Source organism: Triticum aestivum, chromosome 7A, assembly GCF_018294505.1.
Source record: "Triticum aestivum cultivar Chinese Spring chromosome 7A, IWGSC CS RefSeq v2.1, whole genome shotgun sequence".
Lineage (NCBI taxonomy): Eukaryota > Viridiplantae > Streptophyta > Magnoliopsida > Poales > Poaceae > Triticum > Triticum aestivum.
Window position 1 is genome coordinate 725709553 of NC_057812.1, and position 22564 is coordinate 725732116.

At 47.4% G+C, this 22564-nt stretch overlaps 5 protein-coding genes across 6 annotated transcripts; 2 read left to right on the top strand and 3 right to left on the bottom strand.

The window, feature by feature from the left end:
- Nucleotides 1–1745: 1745 nt before the first annotated feature.
- LOC123149727 (protein FREE1) lies at nucleotides 1746–6380 on the top strand. Its single transcript, XM_044569435.1, has 10 exons — nucleotides 1746–2663; nucleotides 3333–3419; nucleotides 3507–3638; nucleotides 3756–3899; nucleotides 4723–4788; nucleotides 4868–4978; nucleotides 5594–5683; nucleotides 5800–5833; nucleotides 5929–6005; nucleotides 6110–6380. Exons 1-10 carry the CDS (start codon nucleotides 1761–1763, stop codon nucleotides 6185–6187), a joined length of 1722 nt encoding a protein of 573 aa, XP_044425370.1. The 5' UTR covers nucleotides 1746–1760; the 3' UTR covers nucleotides 6188–6380.
- Nucleotides 6381–7235: 855 nt separating this feature from the next.
- Nucleotides 7236–9488, top strand: LOC123149731 (uncharacterized). The gene is made up of 3 exons (XM_044569441.1): nucleotides 7236–7514; nucleotides 8230–8682; nucleotides 8767–9488. Exons 1-3 carry the CDS (start codon nucleotides 7401–7403, stop codon nucleotides 9346–9348), a joined length of 1149 nt encoding a protein of 382 aa, XP_044425376.1. The 5' UTR covers nucleotides 7236–7400; the 3' UTR covers nucleotides 9349–9488.
- Nucleotides 9489–9641: 153 nt separating this feature from the next.
- On the bottom strand, nucleotides 9642–13104 carry LOC123149729 (probable hexosyltransferase MUCI70). Its single transcript, XM_044569439.1, has 6 exons — nucleotides 12798–13104; nucleotides 12119–12190; nucleotides 11857–12044; nucleotides 10690–11105; nucleotides 10419–10603; nucleotides 9642–10232 (listed from the first exon to the last, which is right to left on the bottom strand). Exons 1-6 carry the CDS (start codon nucleotides 12967–12969, stop codon nucleotides 9865–9867), a joined length of 1401 nt encoding a protein of 466 aa, XP_044425374.1. The 5' UTR covers nucleotides 12970–13104; the 3' UTR covers nucleotides 9642–9864.
- Nucleotides 13105–13849: 745 nt separating this feature from the next.
- On the bottom strand, nucleotides 13850–19659 carry LOC123153889 (uncharacterized). The gene is made up of 5 exons (XM_044572788.1): nucleotides 19647–19659; nucleotides 19137–19451; nucleotides 18942–19060; nucleotides 18322–18570; nucleotides 13850–14206 (listed from the first exon to the last, which is right to left on the bottom strand). Exons 1-5 carry the CDS (start codon nucleotides 19657–19659, stop codon nucleotides 14045–14047), a joined length of 858 nt encoding a protein of 285 aa, XP_044428723.1. The 3' UTR covers nucleotides 13850–14044.
- LOC123149728 (DDB1- and CUL4-associated factor 8) lies at nucleotides 19586–22301 on the bottom strand. Of its 2 annotated transcripts, none has more exons than XM_044569436.1 (5): nucleotides 22103–22301; nucleotides 21599–21850; nucleotides 21338–21481; nucleotides 20532–21239; nucleotides 19586–20043 (listed from the first exon to the last, which is right to left on the bottom strand). In XM_044569436.1, the coding sequence occupies exons 1-5, from the start codon at nucleotides 22196–22198 to the stop codon at nucleotides 19786–19788; spliced, it is 1458 nt and encodes a 485-aa protein (XP_044425371.1). In that variant the 5' UTR covers nucleotides 22199–22301; the 3' UTR covers nucleotides 19586–19785. The 2 variants fall into 2 exon arrangements, with proteins under 2 accessions (XP_044425371.1, XP_044425372.1); XM_044569437.1 differs by lacking the exon at nucleotides 19586–20043 and adding an exon at nucleotides 20093–20261.
- Nucleotides 22302–22564: the final 263 nt, after the last annotated feature.

Below are 22564 nucleotides of genomic sequence, written 5' to 3' on the forward strand. Positions count from 1 at the left end.
GCCCTCCGTGATCGATGCCCCCTCCGGCGGAGCTCGGGAACAGGCCCCAAGATGGGATCTCGTGGATACAGGAAGTTACGGCGGTGGAATTAGGTTTTTGGCTCCGTATCTGATCGTTTGGGGGTAAGTAGGTATATATAGGAGGAAGAAGTACGTCGGTGGAGGGCGCGCCTGGGGGGGGGGGGTAGGCGCGCCCCTACCTCTTGGCCTCCCTGTTGGTTGCTTGACGTAGGGTCCAAGTCTCTCCTGGATCTTGTTCGGCGAGAAAATCACGTTCCCGAAGGTTTCATTCCATTTGGACTCCGTTCGATATTCCTTTTCTTCGAAACCCTAAAATAGGCAAAAAAACAGCAATTCTGGGCTGGGCCTCCGGTTAATAGGTTAGTCCCAAAAATAATATAAAAGTGGATAATAAAGGCCAATAATGTCCAAAACAGTAGATAATATAGCATGGAGCAATCAAAAATTATAGATACGTTGGAGACGTATCACGTCACAATAGCATCATTAAAATAAGCACACTATGCAATAAAAAGAGAATCTATCTAAAACAGAACAGTATGTAATGATCTGAACAAAGACCATACTTTTGTAACTCTAAAAATTCTAAAAATTAGGACAACTTGGGCAATCTGTATATCAATTATGTGTAAAAAATAGATCGAAAGCACGTTCAAGTAAATTATAGAAATTCCTGGACTGGACGCAAAAGTTTCTGTTTTTCACAGAATCAAGTCAACTATTATCCAAATCATCTCAAAGGCTTTATTTGGCACGAACACTAATTAAAAGATAAAAACGCAATCATTACAGTAGCAATAATCATGTCATCACACCAAAACAGAAATAAAAAGCAAAAAAACTTAAAATAACTATTGGGTTGCCTCCCAATGATACGTCTCCAATGTATCTATAATTTTTTATTGTTCCATGTTATTATATTGTCTGTTTTGGATGTTTTATATGCATTAATATGCTATTTTATATTATTTTTGGGACTAACTTATTCACCTAGAGCCCAGTGCCAGTTTTTGTTTTTCCTTATTTTTGAGTTTCGTAGAAAAAGAATACCAAACGGAATGAAACTTCACGATGATTTTTCTTGGACCAGAAGACACCAAGGGGACTTGGAGTCCAAGCCAGAAGAGCCACGAGGCGGCGACAAGGGTGGAGGGCGCGTCCTAGGGGGGGCTACCTTGTGGGCCCCTCGGTGACTCCCTGGCCTAGCTCTTCGTCCTATATATTCACATATATTCCAAAACCCTCAGAGGAGTCCACGAAAATACTTTTCCGCCGCCGCAACCTTCTGTTCCCGTGAGATTCCATCTTGGGGCCTTTTCCGGCATCCTGCCGGAGGGGGATTCGATCACGGAGGGCATCTACATCAACCCTATTGCCCTTCCGATGAAGCATGAGTAGTTTAACTTAGACCTACGGGTCCATAGCTAGTAGCTAGATGCCTTCTTCTCTCTTTTTGATTCTCAATACCATAGAAAAACCCGATGAAAAAACAAAGAAAATTAATGTGTAGCAAAGAAAAATCCCAAGAAAGCCCGAAGAAAAAAGAGAAAAAACCTAAAGCGAAAAATGTGCCCGCCTGTTATTGTAGCGCAGAGAAAAAGCTTCCGCCGAGAGAACCCTTGATGACATTTGGTCAGAAAAATCCTTTGATGGAATCTAGTTCCATGCCCATCTCATCACACAAGAGCACTTTTCCATTTTGCACCTTAGTATACACCGATATTCGCTCCAGGCCAAACATGAGCAGTTTCCCAAATGCAGTCAAGTTTTCTTACAGCACACACACACGCACCAGGGTCCTTATCGCAAACGCGCCCACGCTCTCACCAGTCGTCTCCTTCCTCTGTCCGTCCCCCCCTCCCCCACCCACCGGCGACCTCACCCACCCCCTCCCCGATCCGCCGCCCGCCCGCCCGCCGGAGATGCATCCCGCCGGCGCCGGGGACTACTCCGCCCCCTCGTACTACCCCCCATACCCCGCCCCGGCCTCCGCGCCGGCGCCGGCGCCCGCCTACCACCCCTACGACTCCGCGTCGGCGCCGCCGTACTCCCCCTACCCGGCCGCCCAGGACTTCGCGCCCGCCTCGTCGTACCCCGCCTACCCCCCGCCGCCCGCCGACCACCACACCCCACACCACTACCCGCTCGCGCCCCCCTCCGCCGCGGCGCCCTCGCCGCCGCAGCCTTACTACCCCTACGAGCCCCCTCCGCCGCCTTCCCCCCCGCAGCACCACGCCCCCTCGGCCTACCCCTCGCTGGATCGGGCGGGGAGCTACGGCGGGTACGGATCCGGCTCGTACGGGCAGCAGGACCAGCTCTACCCCTCGGCCGCGGCGGCGGGCGGGTGGTCCGACGACGGCGCGTACGCGTACCGCGGCGGCGATGCGCCGGAGCCCTACGGCGCCAGGGGCACCGCGCCGAGGCAGGGCTCCGGGAACGCGGCGCTGTTCGACGATTACGGGAGGTCGATTGGTCCCGGGAAGGACAGGGGTGGTGGGGGTGGGGGCGGCGCGGCGAGCGCCAAGGTGGTGAGGGCCGTGCCGAAGGCGGAGACGTCGGAGGACGTGAGGGGCGGGGTGCAGAAGTTCCGGGTCAAGCTGCTGCCCGAGGGCGCCGGTAGCCCCATGGATGTGCTGTGCCAGGTAAGTAGTTTGCTCTGCATTGGCATGATGAACAAATGGTTGTAGCCAAGGCAGAGCTCTTCTCACTTCTCAGTGGCTAGTTTCGACAGAAAATGATCCTATAGTGCGAAGTTTGGACCAAGGTCCATGGAGTTTATATGCTTTTGCTAGGAATGCTCTTTTGCGTAGCATCGTTTGCTTAAAGCTTGTATAGGACATAGCTGAAAATTTGCAGCATGGGTAAATAACGAGCAGTAGATAAACTTGCTAACTAACAAAACTTATGCTTTGATGAAAAAGGTTGGAATGATTTAATTTTACCAAATTGATGCAAGGAGCTTTGTTTGGACCTGTTTTTTTGGAGAAATATCTGCATAGACTGAAGCGATCGTGTGATTTGTTAGGTAGTTTTTGAATGGAAAAAAAATGAACAATCTGGCATGTAAGTCTAGGTCAGAACAAAGGCCAAGTGGAGCTGTTAATTCTTGGCTAATCAACTGCAAGGAAATACAAGGAACCATGGGATGGGTATTTTGTTGATTAGTAATCAGGCTTCATTTAGTTTCTTGAAAAATCTGACTTCATTGCACCCTGGAGTAGAGTAGGGTTGTTATGCTGTTGTACTTGGTTGCACCATTGCCTAGAGTAATCAACCGAGAATCACTGCTTATCTTTTTGTACCTCATGCAGGTTGGTTTGGATGGGATTCGGATGCTTGATCCCAACACTAGTAGGACACTGAGGATATATCCCCTTGAAACTGTTACGAGATGGGATGTAAGTCACAAGTTCTTGTCGCAAAGCTTTTATTTCTTCTGTTCCTTTGTGAGTTATTTTACGAAATATTATAGCATCTGTATCTAGGTATTGGATTCTTCTGTATTTGCCTTTTGGTCCAAGAGTTCGGTTGATCTTGAAGCAAGAAGAATACGGCTGAAGTCAAGCAGCTATACAACCAACACCATTCTGGACACTGTGACAGCTGCCTCTGTTCAGGTTTGCATCTGAATTAATGATACTTTTTATTTCACCCTTCAGTTTGTTGTAATTTTGAGCTGTTAGCATCCATTGTTTATGGAGAAATGTTGACAGTTAGATTTTTTTTAACCACAGTTCAAGGAGATGGCAAGCAGCGTTTCGAGAAGTAAAGCAGCTGTTGATCCTGCGAGCCCTTCTGAACAGCAAAATGAGAAGAGGAGGAATTTCCTTGATTGGAGGAACTTGGTGAAGCCTGTGACTGAGGAGAAAGACCACTGGGTAATTTCTTTCTCTGTCTCCGTTTGAAATGAAGGCCCGCTTGCAAGTGTGCCTTCTTATTTCCAATTTGAAATTTTATAGAGCCAACAACTATATCGGTATCTAACTTAATCATTGGCTATTTGTCTGGATATTAGTTGCTTAGGCAGACTCATGCAGTGTTTTTTCTCTAGATTGTGTAGTTTCTGTTAGTAACTCTTGATGAACTGTTTGAACATTTACTCTGCTCCATTTTTAAGCATCTTATTATGGCAGAAACTAATTTAGCAGATAAAAAGAGTGCAGTATGATCAGACATGCATGGAAGATATTTAGGAGAAGGTTGAGAGTTAATGTTTAATTTATATTTACTCTGCATACCCAATATTGTACTCCCTCCGTCCGGAAATACTTGTCATCAAAATGAATAAAAGGAGATGTATCTAGATGTATTTTAGTTCTAGATACATGCCTTTTTGTCCATTTTGATGACAAGTATTTTTGGACGGAGGGAGTATGTCTTAACAATATCCTGTTTGCTGACTGATTTATGGCTTCCCAGTTGTGTTCTATAGTTCATGGCTGCCCGTATTTTCCACTTGTGTATCGCACAGTAAGGCTTCTGTTGTTGTTCAGTTGCTTTCTGGCTTGTTCTCTGCACTGTTGTCTGGCTTGCTGTCTGCCTATATTTTTGTCTCTTGTGCCCCACTGATGAAAATGAAATCCTTAGCTACTCTCTCAGTATATGGTTGTGTTTTGGGGTGTGCTTCCCTTCTTTCCCTGTTCTTATTCGTTCATTTTTTTTTCTAATGGCATCATCTTGTTTTCTGCATTTTAATGTCAGGTCCCAGATGAAGCGGTCAATAAATGCACAGCCTGTGCGGGAGATTTCAGTGCCTTCAACCGCAGGGTAAGAACATTTTGCTATTGAGATGTTGATGATGTATACTTGACATCCATTTTTTAATGTTGCTAACCTGTATATTCAGCATCACTGCCGGAACTGTGGTGATATTTTCTGTGATAAGTGCACCCAAGGAAGGACTCCTCTAACTTCGGATGCTGATTCTCAACCAGTCCGAGTTTGCGACAGATGCATGGTAATGTTCTCTTGTTTCATCCTCTTATATTGCAGTCGTAGTTGTGATTTGTGTTATGTACACCTTTTGTTGTTCTGTGGTGTTTAGTGAGCATGGACAATAAAATAACTTGGAATAGTCTGTTCTTAAACTTTGTAAGTTTTGAGGCTAAGATATTGAATACTCCCTCCATCCGGAAATACTAGTCGGAGAAATGGAGTATTAAATAGCTATTAGCTGTTTGACTTGGAGCTTCATTTCTCATTGAAAGCACAAGAGACCTGGACAATATCAAGCTTATATAAATTGGAATTGTATCTTAGTTATGATTCCTTGTTACTGCATGTTGTGGGGAATGATGGTGTGCCTTTTCTTGTCTCTGAAGGTAGCGGCTATATTCTTAGCCGATACCGTCCACAATTTTTTCAAAGTGTCATGTTTAAGGACAAAAGCAGCTACCAATGTTTAACGTGAGCACTGATGTTCAGTGTTCATCCCCCTCCTTTTGTGAAGTAGCCTCTGTTGCAGTCTTCTTTCTTACATCCTTTATTGCATTGCTACTGGTGGGAGGTTATATCATCTCTGAGTTCTTTATGAATGATATCAAATGTCATGTTTTTTTCTATTCCGTTGTAGGCTGAAGTTTCTCGAAGACTGAGCAGTGCAAAGGAAGCGGCAAATCGACCTGTTGTTCACAGCCATGAGGATCTTGCCAAAAAACTTCAGGTGTGCCTTTTGGCTTCTTATTTCATTTCTGTAGCTTACAATATTTCTACAACACACTGTATCTGACTGGATTTGAAATAAAATGCTGACGTAACACAACCTGTGATCTGATACAGGAAGCAATGGATATAAATAAGAAATCATCTTCAGGTTTGTGTCTTTATATGGTTATTCCATTGCAGACGGCGCTCTTCTGTGTTCACTATTGTGTTTATAAATAAATGTGTTGGTTTCTCCCTTGTCAGGCTCAAGATCTTCAGAGGGATCTTCTGGCAAGCGAATGCGAGAGGTCGCATGCCCCATCTGCACAGTGCACCTCCAGGTTCATCACTGTCACATCCCTTTTCATAATGGATGACTTCCATTTGCTCGGCGTCGACATCGAAACACGGCATCTGACCCAACTTGATCAACCCTTTCCTATAGGTACAAGTCCCAGCATCTGGCTCTGAGACGATAGAATGCGGTGTGTGCCAGCACCCTTTCCTCGTCAGCTCTCGTTGAACACCGACCGTCGCTCAGAGCTCTTCCACTTTGATCCCCCTCGAGATCATGGCACTCATCGGGGCCGCTGCTCCAGCCAGTCATCATCTGCATGGCGACCTTTAGTCCGTGTCTGTATACGAGCTAATTTAGTACAGTTGTGTTGAGAAGCAAGGATGAAAGAGATGAATAAGAGATGTTGTTTGCCCAGTAACTTTCACCTGCTATTTTCGTCGTCTTCTTTTTACCTTTTGTTACTATCAAATATATATATATATATATATATATATATATATATATATATATATATATATATATATATATGTAGCTTCAAGTTTCACGACATGTGATGTGATGTAATGTAACGCGTTGCGGTTTGATTTCTCGCAGTCGGTCTCTTCCCTTTCGTTTTCCCGGTGGTGTTTTAAGGCAGTTCCCAAACTAGTCCTCATTTTGTTTACCACTTCTCCTTCTAAGCAAGGCGCTATAGATAAACATATCGTTTTATTTGCGAGGATGTTTCAGAAATCATTGACTTTTAAACAGATAAAAACAAGTACTATTTGGTTAGGTGATTTGTTAAGCTTTCACTGAAATAGCTGTCTCATATAGAAAAAATGTGAATCTGTTTTTCAAGTGAATTCAGAATATGTTTTTCTTTTCAGCAAATCCAAAATATGTCCTAGCCCAGGGATATAAAAGTCTTCTTGATGTTGAAGCCCAGACCGGCCCGCTCGTATCTCGGCGGCCTTTCAAGGCAGTTTTTAGACTAGTCTTCACACATTTCTAATCAAGATGCTACCTAGATATAAATTTTATTTGCGACGATTTTTCAGAAATCATCGACTTGCAAACAAACACAAAGAAGTATTTGGTTATGTGATTTGTTAAACTTTCACTGAAATAGCTGTAAAACTTCCTAAATCTGTTTTTTCAGAGAATTCAAAAATATGTGTTAATGCTGAAGCCCAGACGGGTCCACTCGTATCTCGGCCCGGCGGCCCGGCCCACCCCGTTCGCGTGACCCAAAAGCGACGAGGCGAAAGCAGCGGAGAAAGGAAAAGCAGGGAAGCCTCGAGACTCCTCCCCCCGGTCCTGTCCTGTCTCCCCCAGCCCCGGCGGCTCCCGCTCGACGGCCGCCGGCGAGCGCCGCCAGGGAGGCAAGTGCGGGACAGAAGGCGGAACGCAGGCCGCGGGGCCAGGGCAGCCGTCCGTGCGGAGGGCAGGGGAAGGGATGGACGCGGCGTGGGCGTGCGCGGTGGACCGTGCCGCCGGCGTGGCCGACTCCACCAGGCGCTTCTTCCTCTCCTTCCGCCGCCCTCCCCCTCCGCAGCCCGGCCCCAACCCGGTAAGCGCGCGACCTCCCTCGCCGTCCTCTCGCCCCGTACGAATTCCGAGGGTTTGTGGCCCGGCGCCAGGACAACAATGCCGGCCGCGGCCGGCCATGCGCTCGGCCCGTCTGGGCGCTCTGCGCATCGCCGGCCGGGCTCGGCGTCTCGGTTAGGAATGACCATGGCCTGTGCTGCTTACTGCTTGCGACTGCCGAGGGAGCTGAATTGCCGTGGTACTGAAGAAGTAGCTTCTTCTTCAGATGTAAATCTATTCATAGTGGATAGTGGTGCCACAAACCAGGGTAGATAACCTGCAAAAGGATGCGCTTTTGCTTGCACTGATTATATATCTGCGAAGATTATATATAGCTCTTCCCTGCACAAACTTGTCTGATGATCTGCTGATCTGCAAAAACGAATGGATAGAAGATGTTGTTTGCTGCTAGTTTCTTAGCCTGGGAAACAAAGTGTCTCGATTACATCGCTGAGGGGGGGAATTTTTTCTCCCCCGGGCTCGAGATACCCACTGTCTTTTCTAGCATACACCTGTAACCATTGTGGCGGCGGGGCACGAAGCTGGTTTTCAATTGGTAGCACAGCTTTTTCTTCTTCTCATTCCTTTAAACACACGCATGTTTCGTATCCTCTGATTTCATGTAAATTTGGAAGACGACAAGAAAACCAACTTGTGTTGACCTCTCTGCCTTTTATTCTCTTTGCTGTATACTGCAGACAGACATCTTGAAGCGTCTGCAGCGACAAGCGTTCTATGACATAATGCAGCTGAGGGATAGACAAGAGAAGGTCGAGAAGGTGCTCACGCTGTTCAAATCTCACAAAATCGGTCCGTTTGCGGAAGAGAGCACCCAGGTCAAGGGCCTCGTCAATTTCGCCGGAGCCCTAGCACTAAACAGCAAAGAAGGCACGGAACTAGACAACTCAGAAGCAAATTCTGGCATCAGTTCACAGTTTGCGTTCCGGACCAGTGTCCGGAAGAAGGATTCTCTCCTGGCAGAGCTTGCCACCGATTCCAGATACTTCTATCAGGAAAATGATCTCATGGGGAGCCCTCTTGTGCTGTCGAAGGTGATGTACCTGGCAATCGTCGGCGACGACATTTCTGTTGCTGCGGTGCCGGTAGGAGCAAGGTGTGATGATTTTTCAACCGATCCAAGCATCCAAGAGGTAATTGATTTCTTCATCCTTGCACCTGTGCTTACACACTATCATTTTGCCTGCTGATATATCAGGTGATAGTTTCTTTGACAGGGGCAATGGGTTCCCAACTTCCATTCCTCGCTGAGGCCACCTCTGCTGCTTAAGCGTCACAGGCGCGCTGCTGGCTTGATACTGAAATCGCAGAACTTTGCAGCATCTCTCGCGGAGTTGATCTCAACAGCTGCGAAAAGCAATGGTGAAGCCAGCAGTGTCTTCACAGGATTCGGGCAGATTTCATGCAAGATGTGTGACGATATAAAGCTGACCATGTCCGCGGCCTGGCATGGACCGTCTGCGATTCCTCGGAAGAGCAAACCGACCGCTGGAGGGTGCGTCGATCTTGAACTGAAATTTGACGAGGACTCAAGGGTCGGGGCCTGGGTCGAGGTGAAGAGGTCGAACCCGAGGCAGCTGAAATGGGCCGTCACGCTGTCGGATACGCCGGAGAACGACCTAGGCTGGGGAGTGAGCCTGCGGAGAGGCTCCGAGGGGGTGCCAGAGCGGATTCAGCTAGAAGGGTTTCTGAACATACATCTAGGCCAGAATGCCACCCTGCAGCCTGGTGTCATGTTCAACCTGGATGGGAGGCGATGCGCCCCAGCGGTCGTGTTCCGGTCAAGTTGGTTCTTGTGAGTGATTTTGGTGTGATCCCTCTTGAGGATGTAGAGAAGTCGTGGTAGATCAGAGAAAGTAGAAACAATCATTTGTGAAATCTGAAAGAATGACAGTAATTATCATTTTGTATGATGCTATGATAGGTTTTGTTATCATTATCATTGTCTAATGCTATGATCGGGTTTGTTATCGCAGTGGTTCATTATCATTATTCTTATGCTGCCCTGTGATACACGTTCAGAAACAGATGTGTGTACCATTTTTGTGTTTGAGTCAACCTGAAACTGAAATGGTGATGGGTTAGCCACATGGAAAAGCAAAAAACACGCATGATCCATTACATCTCAAACCTTTTTACATGTAGTTACTACAAATTTGCCATAGAAATTTGGGCCTATAGTGCATCCCTATGTCATCTGCAGCAGAATCTACTGGAAATTACAGAATTAATTTTCCCCTGACTACAACACACCAAGAAAAGGGGTGTTCTACTTTGCACAACCAAAGAATCATGATCGAACATTTCGGTCCAGCCTAGCTTGCCTGCGAAGTTCTTTTTACAGCAGGGAGCTCCACGGAGCTGAGGTCTGCGGGGTACGGAGTCCACAGCCCTAACCCTCCCCTGCTCTCCTTCAGTCCCTTCTTCAAAATCTCGTCGATCGTCTTGGCCCACTCCACCTTCGATGAGTGCTCCCTCGTGTGTCTGTGCAGGATGAACAGGGAATTGTACTCGCAGTTGGGGAACATGAAGAACTTGAGAGCGTCTCCGAGCCGATGGGCCACGTAGCCGAAGCTGAGCTGGTCACGAGGAGTGAAGAGGTTGACTTCGTTGAACCAGAGGCAGCTGAACAGATCCGTTATCGTCGTGTGCTCCCTGATCAGCACTGCTCCTTCTGGTATGTCTGCAAGTCGCAGCTTGTTTGATTAGCACTGGGAGTTGAGTAACTATGGTAGCACAACAGAAATACCCAAGAGGTGGAATGATTCGTCAGTTAGTTCATGCTGTACAATAAGCTTTGTACCCTAAGCTTTTCTTAACAGCTTCAAACAAATGTCTAAGTTAATGCAGAAAATGTAAATGGACACACCACTAGGCATCCTTTTCTTTTCGTCCCAAGGCTCCATCCCCTCGTGGTAGTATATCTTCATCTGAAGATCAACCAAAGGCCGAGCATATCGCTTCCTCCGTTTGATTGCATCACCCTCTTCATATATGCTTCTATGATGCTTATGGACAGCTACTGCAAATGTGTATTTTCCCCGCCAGAGATATCTGCAAAGAATTTGCCCTGTTGAATCTGTTTCATGCATCAACGTAACAAAAAAGAATTTACACAAAGTTGCAGATAAACAACCAACCTTTCAAGAATAAGCAGCGGATCAACCATAAGCTCCATTTTCCCATCAATCCAAATGCTATACCAGGCTTGAGGAAATAGTCTATGCGTCAATATCTTTGGTACTTTTCCATTCCTTCTAGGTTCATCAAATGGAGGGCGGTGCAATGTTACAAGTCGCCATATACCAACCCATTTCCCTCCTGCACTGTCAACTTTGACAGTGACATTCTGTTCAATGAAGTCAAAGGATACCTCATCGACCACCATCAAGAAGCAGAACAACTTTTGAGAGCGAAAGCTAATATTTGATGGCTGATGAGGAACGTCATAACCATCAAAAATACCCGAGGCAACCACGAATTTGCATTTCTGTATGTACTCGAAATCAACAGCACCCATATCTGCACCACTGTTTTTCATAAATCCACAGTGCACCTGAGCATATACCAGAAGCCACATCATTCACCCAAAAAAGAAGTTTAGGGAATTAAAAAATATGCAATTACAACTGAAGATCCAGTACATGAAGAAGATAAGAGGTGGTAATAAGCTATTCGTCTTGGAAGACCAATGTCGCCAGTTTGCTCTAGACACAATGAATAGAGGGCACGTGATATTTTATATTGTGAGCAGGCACTCAAAGTTCTACCACCAGTGTTCGAACCTTAGTGGATTCTGGTGAGTAGTAACTCTCTTGTTCTACTATTTACCTGCTGGAAGAATTAACTTAGTAGGCCAATGAATATTAATTTTTGAAAATAAGCTCAATATCTGCATAATTTCCCAAAATTAATTTTATCAATTGCGGCAACCAAACTCCATAAGATTGAAACAGGGTTTCAAGTAAATTGTGAACTTAAGGGTGCTTCCAAATTCCAACCCAGTTTGAAAACCATGTGCTCCTCAACTGTGAAGCTTCAAAGATGCCACGGATGGAGAACAACAAGTGCATGGCCAAACATGAAGCTCAAAATATATTCAGAACATAGTTTTCAGTTTTTAAAAATAGTACAACGGGGCAATTCCTGAGTTAGAGTTATGCACATGCTTTAATACTAGACCACTGGTTCAAGTGACAGGATATCCTCGCGTGTTTAAGCGCAAATACACTGAATTAAACAGAAACATAGAAGTTGTTTTCCAACTTTTATCGCCCTCTGGCAATTAACCAAAATGCACCAATTACCTTCATGGTAGCATTCAGTTTAAAGCTTTCCTCCCTCTGCTTCCAGGTTTGACGTCCTCCGAACAGCGGCGGAGAATCTTTGTCCCGTTTGTCAACTGTTAAATATGACAGCTTCTTTACGATCGCATTGGGAGTTCGCTTTGGAATGACGACAGCGTCTGGATCATCTGCCACAGGTATCGAGCAGCCTGTAGAACGAAAGAAGCAGCATTTTAGGCCATGAAAGAGAAAACATCAGTGTAAATGTATAAATAAATCTTACGATGGAGGGGTTTGGACGGGGTTCCCATCGGGTCCAACGCGTGGACAACTCTACTGTCTTTTCTACAGAACGCTGCACGGATGCAAAGCATAGCAAGCCATGTCAGGATAACACAGAATTGTCAAGTCACGAGCAGTCCCAATGGAGACGCACGCAGGTACATTTAACTTATGAATTTGGCACGAAATAAACAACTCGAGCAGAAGCACTAGCACGGCATCGTAATTGAAGAAGCTAATGCGCAGCATGCCAATTGCCAGGGAGATGCATCAGTTAGTTAATCAGCTGCAAGTTCTAGTCAGAGACTGAATCCCCTGCAACTTGCAATCGATAAGAAGAGAGAGAACCCATGCTAAGCTAAAGCCATCAATGTACATACGTGCGAATGAGGCGCACATGTTCATCACCGGGATCACTCAGTAAGACAATTTCATCCCTGCTTTGGGCACGCAAGGTGGGAGATGCAGAAGTCGATGCAGTATGATTAATCGAAAGGGCAACCCCGTCAGTCAATCCGCACTGGACTCTCGTCCCAGACCAATGCACGCGGATAGCAATGCTGTAGCAAGCATCATGGATCGACCGATCAATCGATCGATCGAGTAACAGCAAACTGGAAGCACGAAGCACGGCGGGCACGGGGGCCAGGAGAGGAGAGGAGAGGAGAGGAGGGGGTGACCTGAGAGGGAGTAGGCGGCGGGGGAGGCGCAGGACCAGAGGTGGAAGGCGAGGAGGAGCAGCGCCCAGGCCACGGCGGAGACGGCCAGGAGCCGCGGCCGCGCCGCCCCCCTCCGCCACGCCGCGTCCCCTACGCCAGCCCCGCCGCCGCCCCCTTTGCCTCGCCTCGCCATTGCTCCTCCTCCTTCCCTCCCGTGGCAGCGGGGGCGGGGGGGCTAGGGTTTGGGCGGCGCCAGATCGGAGGGAGGGGCACTGGAGTGAGCGAGGGAGGCTGCTTTTCTTCTCTTCTCCTCCTCCCCTCCCTCGCTTACAACTTACTCCCTCCGTCCGGAAATACTCGTCGGAGGAATGAATGTATCTAGATGTATTTTAATTCTAGATACATTCATTTTTATGCATTTCTTCGACAAGTATATTTGGACGGAGGGAGTACAAGTTACTACAACACGCTCAAGAGCATCCGAGCAGAGGAAAATTCGGATGAAATTCATGTGCTCCAGGCCGCACCAGATTAAGAAAAACCTACTGTAGTATAGAATTTTATTTTTTATTTTTTTGCGGGTGATCCTAGTATACAATTTTGAGACCGTGTCTACGTTTTTTTTTTTTGTGTGTGTGTGTGTGTGTGTGTGTGTGTTAACCTGCCGCAGGTGCTCGCTTTTTCACAACATTTTACAGGGATGGATTCAGCACGGCGCTCGCTTTTTCGCAACATTTTACCATGAGATGAATTCAGCACACAGCGACCGCAAGATTGAATCCAGCACACAGCTTCAGAAGACGGGTCAGATGCCGCGCCGCTGCTAGGTCACACGCGGTTTCTAGACGGGCATGTTCAAAGTCCCCTTGAAACCGGAGACCTTGATGTAAATTTGTAATGTTTTCTTCTCATCTCAAATCGCAGCCCTGGCTTTCCCCTTTCCCAGGGGTAATGTAACAACAGGCAGAGACCACACACACACACACACACCAATTCCACACAAGAAGAGACCGACTGGAGACCTCGTTTACCAGACACCACCGCACCATTTGGCATAAGGAAGCGCGGACGCATAGAAAAAATGTTTTGTATCCTGTTATTATCATCATTATTATCCACTGGGCTTATGCTATTTACATACATCTGCATGCACATATACACTGGCGACCTTCCACATTGACAACATACAGTCTGCTTATTAATATACAGCTAGACGGGATCAGAGCGCCACCATGCCCCGGAACAGCAGGGGGGGTAGGTAGCTTCCTCTAGAGAAGTGGGAAGATGTTGCCGCCGCCGTCGTCCCCACCCTCAAGGTAGTTGAACGGAGCGTCCCCCTCGTAGCGGAAGTCGGGCCCGACGTAGCACTTCATCTCGTGGAACAGGTTCAGGTTGTCCACCAGCTTGTGGAAGATGTTGCAGCCGCAGCACTGACGCATCAACAGAGGCACACAAGATTCAGCAAGTGCGTATAGGTTAGGATATGATGTGCTTTGGTAAATAATACCAAGGCAAACATATATATACCCAGAATGAAGGAACTCTCATTAAAAAACATATGCTGGAGTTCATAGTACATACAATAAATAATAAGATAACGCAATAATGCACAATTACTAGCTCACTCCATAAGCAAGTTTGATTTTGTAGGGCAAAAGGCCACCATGGTATTACCAAGAAAGTACATTCGGATAGTGGATTAGAGGTTTGTGTGGCACTGTGGCTGATAACTGGCTATTGGCTAACTAACTCAAACTGCATGCTTATTTGAGCCTTTTGATTTTATGCATCTAAATGTCTACAGGTTGAAAGAACATAATCCTACACTGAAATGATACCCAGAATATGTATCACACTGCTATATTGATCTTTGGAGCTCATCTCATGATAGCATAAAAGTATACTGTTGATGGACTAACCTTCTTCAAGTTCAATGCCACAGATATATGAAAAGGCAAATTCTATGCAACAGCATATGTCCTACAGTAACTACACTACTAGTATGCCTGAATATTCATCAACTCTTGTCATCGTATGAAAATAAAGCCAACTACTGTAAAATTCGTCTCAGTCCAATTGCTTAAGACAGTGTTAGTGTCAGCTCAACCTGGATACTTATCTCTACTCCTATAAAATTCTGAGTTGGTGATGATGGTGTGTCTGCCATCCATCATTTAGGATCGTCGGATCAGTATCTAACGCACACAAATCAGTCTGCTGCTCATTTGCACATAACCCCTCAACCACATCTTTCTTGTTCAGGCTTCTCTCTCCCAACTCCTGGAACCATCTGGAAACAAATCGAATCACCGATGGACATCACTTAAATCGATCTGGCAGCGGCGCGAGGCGGCTGCTGCTGGCGCCGTCCACCTCCTGCGCCTCTCATGCTTCTCAGCCCCACCGCCCACCACCATGACGCACCTCCACCTCAACGTCCTCTCTACCCTTTCCCGTCTCCTCCAACGCCGACCTCGGCAAGCACGCCGTCGAAGTCGTCCATCTGCGGACGCCTCTCCTGCGTTCTCCTCTAACACCGCAGTTAGCACTCCCATCACCGCCACCTCCCCGTGCTCCTCGTCATCCCCTCCACTCCTCCCCATCTCCTTTGTTCCCAGCCACCACAAGTACGCCGCCGGCGCCATCAGTGCCACAACGCCTCTCCTACCTCCACCCTTTATTGATCCAGCAGCCGTACTTCCCACTCCCACCACCTCCACTTCCTCATCGTCGTCTCCTCCGACACTGACCTCCTTAGGTATCTCGCCGGCTGTGCTCTGCTCATCCATGGTGTCGGCCAACCTACTGCATAAGAAGTGGAACATGCTTCATATTTCATGGTTTTGAACATGTTATCAGTGTGTTTTCTTTTCCCATTGCCATCTGCAAGTTGTGAAGCTTATTATTAGGCCTCTGCTTGTTGTAATAGGCTCTTGTGAAATCCTTTTTGCACTTTAAAGTTTTAATTATTTTTTTGCTAACCCTCCATTTTGGGGGGAGCATGCAGGTATTACGCCAAAATGTTACAGCCACCGAATGCGAGATCATTGCTTTCACTTAATTAGTGTGTTGTTTGGTCATTTTTGTGTTCATACTGAAGTGATTTGGTGGCTGGTTTGCAGGATAGTTTAATTTGTGTGAAAGTATTATATTTGCAATGTGGTTGTCAATGCATATCATCGTTCCTTCATACTTTAGACATTTATATGTGCATAACTATTGTGCATTCTGGCTATGAGGTAAAACTACAAATTATTTCTTCCTTTATGCACATGTGGTGATGGCCATGAGGATTAATGTTTCATCTCACAGAGAAACCAACCAAGTACTTAGTTATCTGTTGGATTTCAAGCTGACCGAATGGAGTTAGCCACCTTTTAAAGAGTAGTGAAATTATTTGTATGACTGGAAGGTTCAAGTGGCAAAATTTTGCAGGGTAGTTTACTTATGCAAAGCTAATCTTTTGGTCAGGGTTAGTGCCAACCTTTGAGCATTCTTCATATGTCTGATTTGGTGATTGTAAACTACTGCATAGGTGTCAGGTCAATTTTGATTTTTGTAGGGGTTTTGTACTTCTAAATTTTCTGAAAGAAAATTTGCATTGTTGGGATCAGCTATTTCTGAATTTCAGGGTTGTGGCAGCAAGGGCGAGGTGCATGATAGTGACACAAAGATGGGCGAGCACGGGGAATGTAGGAACGTGCAAGGTGTTGTGCCGCAGTTACTGCTGCAAGGATGACTATGGCGGCAACTGTTTGCACAATAACTAATTCATGGCATAGGTGAGGATGATATTTTTTATTTATCAGTAGTCATATTTGTCAGATTAAGATCCACATGTAATCATTCCAGCACCTCGTATCATAAGAACTAGCCTAAAATGATTATGCTTGATCTTTTAAGCCAGTTGGTATTTTTTTACAGAAAATATTTTTCACCAAGGAAGGTAATTATAATAAGCATCAGCGTCAGCATGATTTTTTTAAAGATAAACTGAAGTATGTTAAAATATAGTCAGGAGATCCTGATCTTACTAAGTGCAGAGTTCCCCAAGAATATAGTCAGAACATTATTTTTTATGTTTTGCTCAAGTAGCAAGCAGTAGCAGGCAGTAGGTGACTTTGGTTTTCATCGTGTTACAGTCAATCCCTGCTTTATCTAATGTAAGAAGCAGGTGAAAGTTTGTTCAACTAAGTAGTAATCCAATGATATATATACAGCAAAGGTTTCCTGCCAGGACCATTGCCTCCAGTTTCTTGATGTACGTTGACCATTTATTTCTAAGATGTAACATATACCAAGGCACCTATCTGATACACTGAGAGGGTGTGGTGAGTGGAGTGGAGGTATGTGGTGCACTGAGAGGGTGAAGCAGAGCCTGAAAGTTTGTCCGATTTCCTACGCTTGGGGACGCGCTGCTTTGTAGAAAAGTTGGATACTATGATTTTGTATAGTGATGGGAGATAGTCTTTGATACTCTACTTTGTGGCGGGGGAGATATATGTCGTGTTACTACTGTCATATTCTTGCGTGTCTAAGCTTAATAACAATCGATTAGATTGTTAATTTTTCACGACGCAACTTCATGACGACGCGTTTCTTGTGTCGAGTCATGTATGTTTCATGAGACTATTGGTTTTAAGAAACAAAATCATGTGATATTTTCATTGGTAATGCAGTGCACAATAAAGTCCTGATTTTAATTTGTACCACTCTATTTTGTGCATTAGATTGGTAAGGTTCACCTCCTGGTTTTTTACCCTTTCTTCTTTTGTTCCCCAAAAGGACACATTACTAGGTCCCTTGTTTTTTTAAAATAAAAATGCCTCTTTATTCATTCGTATACATCATTATAATGTTCCTAAAAGAGATAGAATTGATGGTGGTGGTACTTCAATCCAACAAGTAGCTTCATTAAACATCGGAAGACGGACCAGTTCATGGGCAATAGCATCCGCCACTCGATACTCATGTTCAAACACCACTTTGGTAAACTCTGAAGACAAGAAATAACTATCATTGGCAACTGCTGCAACACTGCCCGCCAGTGCAAGCTGCTATTCATGACTTCGATGACTTGGCTATTGTCCGAGCAAATAATCAATCTATTGTCGAAAGTAGAAAATTAAGCAGACAAGGATAGGAAGAGAAACTAGAAAATTAAGATGGTTAGTGTCTGTCTCAGTTGTCACATGTATGTGGACGGATTTTCTTATTGTTGCATGATCTCTGTCACCACCTCGATATACGATAGAGCGAGCAATGAGATGAGCATGGAGAACAAATCCTCCCGTGAGGCAAAGATGAAGAAGAAAATGTTTCGCTTGGACGAAGAGGTTTATCGATTGGAAACCATATGTTTGACTGTGCTTGATGTGTACCTATCAATAATATATTGTCACTTTGATTAGTGCTTGGTACATTTTTATTACCATTAGTAGCATATACCAGCTCCTGACTATAAGTCCACCTGATCATTTCTTATCCCGTAGCGTAGCACGGGCATCTTGCTAGTCATCCAACAATTGACAGTGGCAATATATACCTGAACGAACACGGTGCCGTCGGTGTAGGCGTGCGGGTTGATGGCGCGCGTGGTGCGCTGCCCGCAGACGTTGCAGGTGAAGGCCACCCGCATCCGCCGCCGCGGGGACTTTGTGAAGAGCGACCACGGCAGCGTCGACACCTCCGGCCGGTTCGCGGCGCCGCCGGCCATCGGTGGGCCCTCCATCCCCGACCCTGTCGTCCAGCCGCTCCCCGTCGCGGCGCTCATCACCAGCCCCATGGCAGCGTCCTGCAGATGCCACAACGATCCAATTAGCAACAGCTTAACTGTCAGCTGATGCCTTGGGAGAACATATTGATGCACCCCCGGCAAAAACCAGAGCACTGATTCCAGCCCACGCTGATAATTCGGAGTGCTATCCAAGGAACAAATCAATCGGCGTGCTGCAACACGAATCGAGGCTGAAAACCGTCGGGATCGCGGGCAAATCCGCCGCGAATCGACCACCACATCAGACACAAGACATGGAGTTTGATCCAACAGCGACATGTAGGCTAAATCGAACGAGTAAGCGGGGAAAATCAGAGGAAGGCGCGTCGGATCGCGTGGCTAGAGGGCGAGATCGGTGGGGGGCCGGACACCGCCGCCGACGTCCGTACCTTGGAGAAGGGCGAGAAGGAGAGGCCGTACGGCGCGAGGCCTGTGGGCTCGGCCCCCGAAGACGGCCGCCTGGACGGCTTGTGGGCTCCGGCATCCTCCCCCTCGCCGCCGTCTCTCCCTGCAAGGCAAACGGGGACACATGAGCACCGGCGCAGCGGCAGCAGAAATGAGACCGGTGGGATAGGGATACGCACGCTTGGAGGCGGCTGCGACCGGGACGAAGGAGGCGGCGCGGCGCCGGCGCCGGGGAGCCGCGGAGGGGAAGGGCGGCGGCAGGGCGCGGGAGGTGGTGGCGATCGCGACGGACTCCATCGGCGACGGCGGCGAGCAGATTCCCTTTTTTCCCCCTCTCCGGCCCGGTGGCAACTGGTGAGAGAGAAGGAAAGACAAATGCGTCTCAATGCGTTTGGGGTGAGGATCAGCGCGCGCGCGCCGGGCCCACCGCCCCACGTGAGATGTCAGCCTCAGAGCCGAGTCACAGGAGCTCTCTGAAGTCTGAACCTGGAGATCTTTTTTCTCCAAAATTGTCACCAGTCATCACCAAACCGTGGGAAATTCAAACGAAATTCATGCGAATCAAACGAGACCGGGCAAGGGCGCGTTTCAAAAACACGCGAAACCGCTCGATTTCATCGTCGTCTTCTTTCTTTCTTTGGCCAAGAACAGGGATGTATAAACCATAGTATCAGATGAGTGCATTTTACCCACAGCAAACATTTACACCAACACTATCACCACTCAACTATCCTGGACCGGAGAGTGCCTATGTACAAGAGAGCTATTGTTGCGGGGGTCAAAAGGACGCCCTTGTTTCAAGTGAAGAGTGCTATGAGGCTGCTACGATCAATCATCGTCGTTCATGTCTTCGGCGCCGCCACCCCCCTCGTCGTCTTCGTCGCCCGAATCTCCGTCTGATGTAACGCCCTCCTCATCCTCCTCTTCATCGCCCTCATCATCATCGTCGTCGTCCGTGTCCTCAGCATCATCATCCCCATCGGAGGAGCCGGAGCCCGGGGGCGCAAAGATAAAATCGTCCATCAAGTCCGAGATGTCTGAGTCATCGTCGCTCATGCTGCTGAACATGAACGTGTCTGCGTCGTCCTTCATCAAAATGAAAAGGTAAAAAATCCACATGTCAGTATTCTGTCACCGATGATATATTTGTATCACTGGATATCACCGCAAGATACGTGTTTCAGGTGTCAAAAAAAAATGCAAGATACGACTTGTGGATGTTTTTCCAGCCCTGTCACAACAAACCTCTGGTAAAAGTAAGGCAGAACACAAAGCGGTAGACACTGGGCCAGATGGAACGCCGCCTAGTATAGCATGTAGAGTATGTCATTATGCCAGCATATGGTTCCGCATTGCAATGGACATATTTGAGGTGCGTCTAACATATTAAAGTGTGAGAGGAGAAGGCCAACCTTTTCATTTCTCAAAAATGAAAAAACGTTCAATAAGTGCTATGCATAAACGCGGAATCAGGCCTACTCTACATATTAGGCCATATATCTAACAAGTTATGCATGGAAGAATGTAATGATCAGTGAGAAACACAAGTTTTTTGAGTAGAACAGAGAACGAACCTCATCAAAGTCAATCATGGAGGGGTCACAATCACCAGGTGCCCAAATCTTGACGTCTGTAGCAATGCCGCTGCTTGCAACAACAATCTCAGAAGGATGCTGTTCAACACAGTTGACGATCCGTTTATCTCCTTTCATCGCTCGCATGAGCTCCCCATCCTTCTTTCTCCAAATAAATACATGGCCACAGTCTGATCCAGAGGCAACATAGTCACAATTGGGACCAAGGAAGTTGACACCCTTAACGGTTTGCTTGTTATGGTGTCCCACGAAAGACTGAGGTTCAGGCAGCTTGTCTTTATAAAGAGGTAAGGCGGCACCCACACCATCACCAAACAGGGGCAATACGCCAACCTTAAAATCGTTGAAGTGCAACCCATGCTCTCTCTCAAAAAGGTAGATATTGTCACAACTATATGACGCTAATATCTCGCCGGTCTGCGAGAATGCCAGACCGGTTATTCCATCTTCGTTTTTAGTAATCAAACCCGGAGGGCAGAAGTACTCAATTGGGCAACCGAAATCCCCGTGCAGATACTTACGGGTGTCATATAACCTCACAAACTCATCGGATCCAGAGACTGCCACACGATATGGATTTCTTGGGTCTACAGCCACGGCGTAGAGGTCAAGGGCATCATTCACACCATCATCGTAAATCACCCCAACTTTAAAGAGCTCCTTCGACTGTTTCCCCCTTAGGTCAAACTGGAAGGAGAAGGAAGTGAACAACAAAGGGATCCATCCAACAATGATAAATAACAAAATTACCGAACGAAGGAAGCAGCAAGTTAACAACAACTTACGCGCCACACGGATCCATCTTGCCCGGCGCTATAGAAGGTGTGGGGGCTCCCTGGCTCGACGGCCAACCTGTGCACCGCATACTCCGTCTCGACGACCTGATCCACGACCGCACGGCCCCCTTCCTCTATCTGCACGTACCGCACCTGTTTCGCAGCCAGAGCAAATACCCAAACCATGACAGCGTGAGCAACGTAAACGCACGCTTTACACAAAATGAACATGGATGGATAGAAGCGTCGATTAAGGGTGTATGTACACACCTCCCCGTCGGCGCCGCAGGTGACGATGCTCCGGTCGTCCGAGAGGGGCATGAACTGCGCGTGGAGCACGTTGTTCTCGTGGCCGGTGTGGATCTGCAGGGCCGGCTTGGCTCGCTCCCAGTCCCACAGCACGACGGTGCGGTCGTCCGACCCGGACAGCAGCAGGCTCCCCGTGCTGTTGAAGCTTATGGTGTTGACGCAGCCCCGGTGCTCCTGCAGCCGCTTCTGTATGCCGAGGGAATTCACAAAGTCCTGCACATCGCCAGGCCAGCCAGCCAAGCAGGCACCATTGTTACAGAAAGCAACAGCTTAATTACTGTAGAAAATACTACAAGAAGGCGATGGCCCGCCATGGAGTCAGCAAACGGGGAGCTGCGGGAGTGCTCTAATCCTAGGTTAACCGCGGTGAATCTCGCTAGGTCGGCCTAATCCAGCTCGATTTCGGGGCGGGGGCAGGAAGGAGAAGGGTGGAGGAGTGGGGAGAGGAGGGGAGGGGGGGCGGACCTCGGAGGCCCTGACGGAGTCGGCGAAGCGCTTGGGCCGGAGGCGGCCGACCTCCCGCTCCCACAGCCCGGCCATCCGGGTCCCCTCCGCCGGCATCGCCTCCGCCGCCGCCGCCGCCGCGAGGGTTTCTCAGCTTCTTCGCCTTGTTCACGGGGACCGGGGGGGAAGACGGGGGAGGAGAGGCCCATGGCGGTGACCGGGGACGGGGAGGACAGATCTGGCCGTCCATCTCCGAACTACGGGGGCCGAAACCCAGGCGTGGCTCTGTTGGGCCTCGGCCCCGGCGTGAAATTTGGTTGGGCCTGGCCCGCTGATAACTAGATGACTATTTCTCAAAAAAAAAAGAAAAAAAGAAAAAAAAAGATGACTTCCCTGGGGCAATGAATGCCTGCCCCAAACAAATGTGTACCCTAGAAAAAGTTGCCCCAAACGTTTTTTCTTGAGAAATGCGGTAATCCTAGG

Excerpts from the sequence above, each read along its gene's own strand:
- LOC123149727 (XM_044569435.1), top strand. The coding sequence starts at position 1,761 with ATGAGCAGTTTCCCAAATGCAGTCAAGTTTTCTTACAGCACACACACA. Across the intron at positions 3,420-3,506 it reads AAACTGTTACGAGATGGGAT|GTATTGGATTCTTCTGTATT; the intron begins GTAAGTCACAAG and ends ATCTGTATCTAG. Across the intron at positions 6,006-6,109 it reads TCTGCACAGTGCACCTCCAG|GTACAAGTCCCAGCATCTGG; the intron begins GTTCATCACTGT and ends CCTTTCCTATAG.
- LOC123149731 (XM_044569441.1), top strand. The coding sequence starts at position 7,401 with ATGGACGCGGCGTGGGCGTGCGCGGTGGACCGTGCCGCCGGCGTGGCC. Across the intron at positions 7,515-8,229 it reads CGCAGCCCGGCCCCAACCCG|ACAGACATCTTGAAGCGTCT; the intron begins GTAAGCGCGCGA and ends TGTATACTGCAG. Across the intron at positions 8,683-8,766 it reads CCGATCCAAGCATCCAAGAG|GGGCAATGGGTTCCCAACTT; the intron begins GTAATTGATTTC and ends TTTCTTTGACAG.
- LOC123149729 (XM_044569439.1), bottom strand. The coding sequence starts at position 12,969 with ATGGCGAGGCGAGGCAAAGGGGGCGGCGGCGGGGCTGGCGTAGGGGAC. Across the intron at positions 11,106-11,856 it reads AACTGAATGCTACCATGAAG|GTGCACTGTGGATTTATGAA; the intron begins GTAATTGGTGCA and ends GTATATGCTCAG. Across the intron at positions 10,233-10,418 it reads AAAGAAAAGGATGCCTAGTG|ACATACCAGAAGGAGCAGTG; the intron begins GTGTGTCCATTT and ends TGCGACTTGCAG.
- LOC123153889 (XM_044572788.1), bottom strand. Across the intron at positions 18,571-18,941 it reads CCTTCTCGCCCTTCTCCAAG|GACGCTGCCATGGGGCTGGT; the intron begins GTACGGACGTCG and ends TGGCATCTGCAG. Across the intron at positions 14,207-18,321 it reads ACGGCACCGTGTTCGTTCAG|TGCTGCGGCTGCAACATCTT; the intron begins GTATATATTGCC and ends TTGATGCGTCAG.
- LOC123149728 (XM_044569436.1), bottom strand. The coding sequence starts at position 22,198 with ATGCCGGCGGAGGGGACCCGGATGGCCGGGCTGTGGGAGCGGGAGGTC. Across the intron at positions 21,482-21,598 it reads CCTGCGGCGCCGACGGGGAG|GTGCGGTACGTGCAGATAGA; the intron begins GTGTGTACATAC and ends GCTGCGAAACAG. Across the intron at positions 21,240-21,337 it reads AAGATGGATCCGTGTGGCGC|TTTGACCTAAGGGGGAAACA; the intron begins GTAAGTTGTTGT and ends TTCTCCTTCCAG.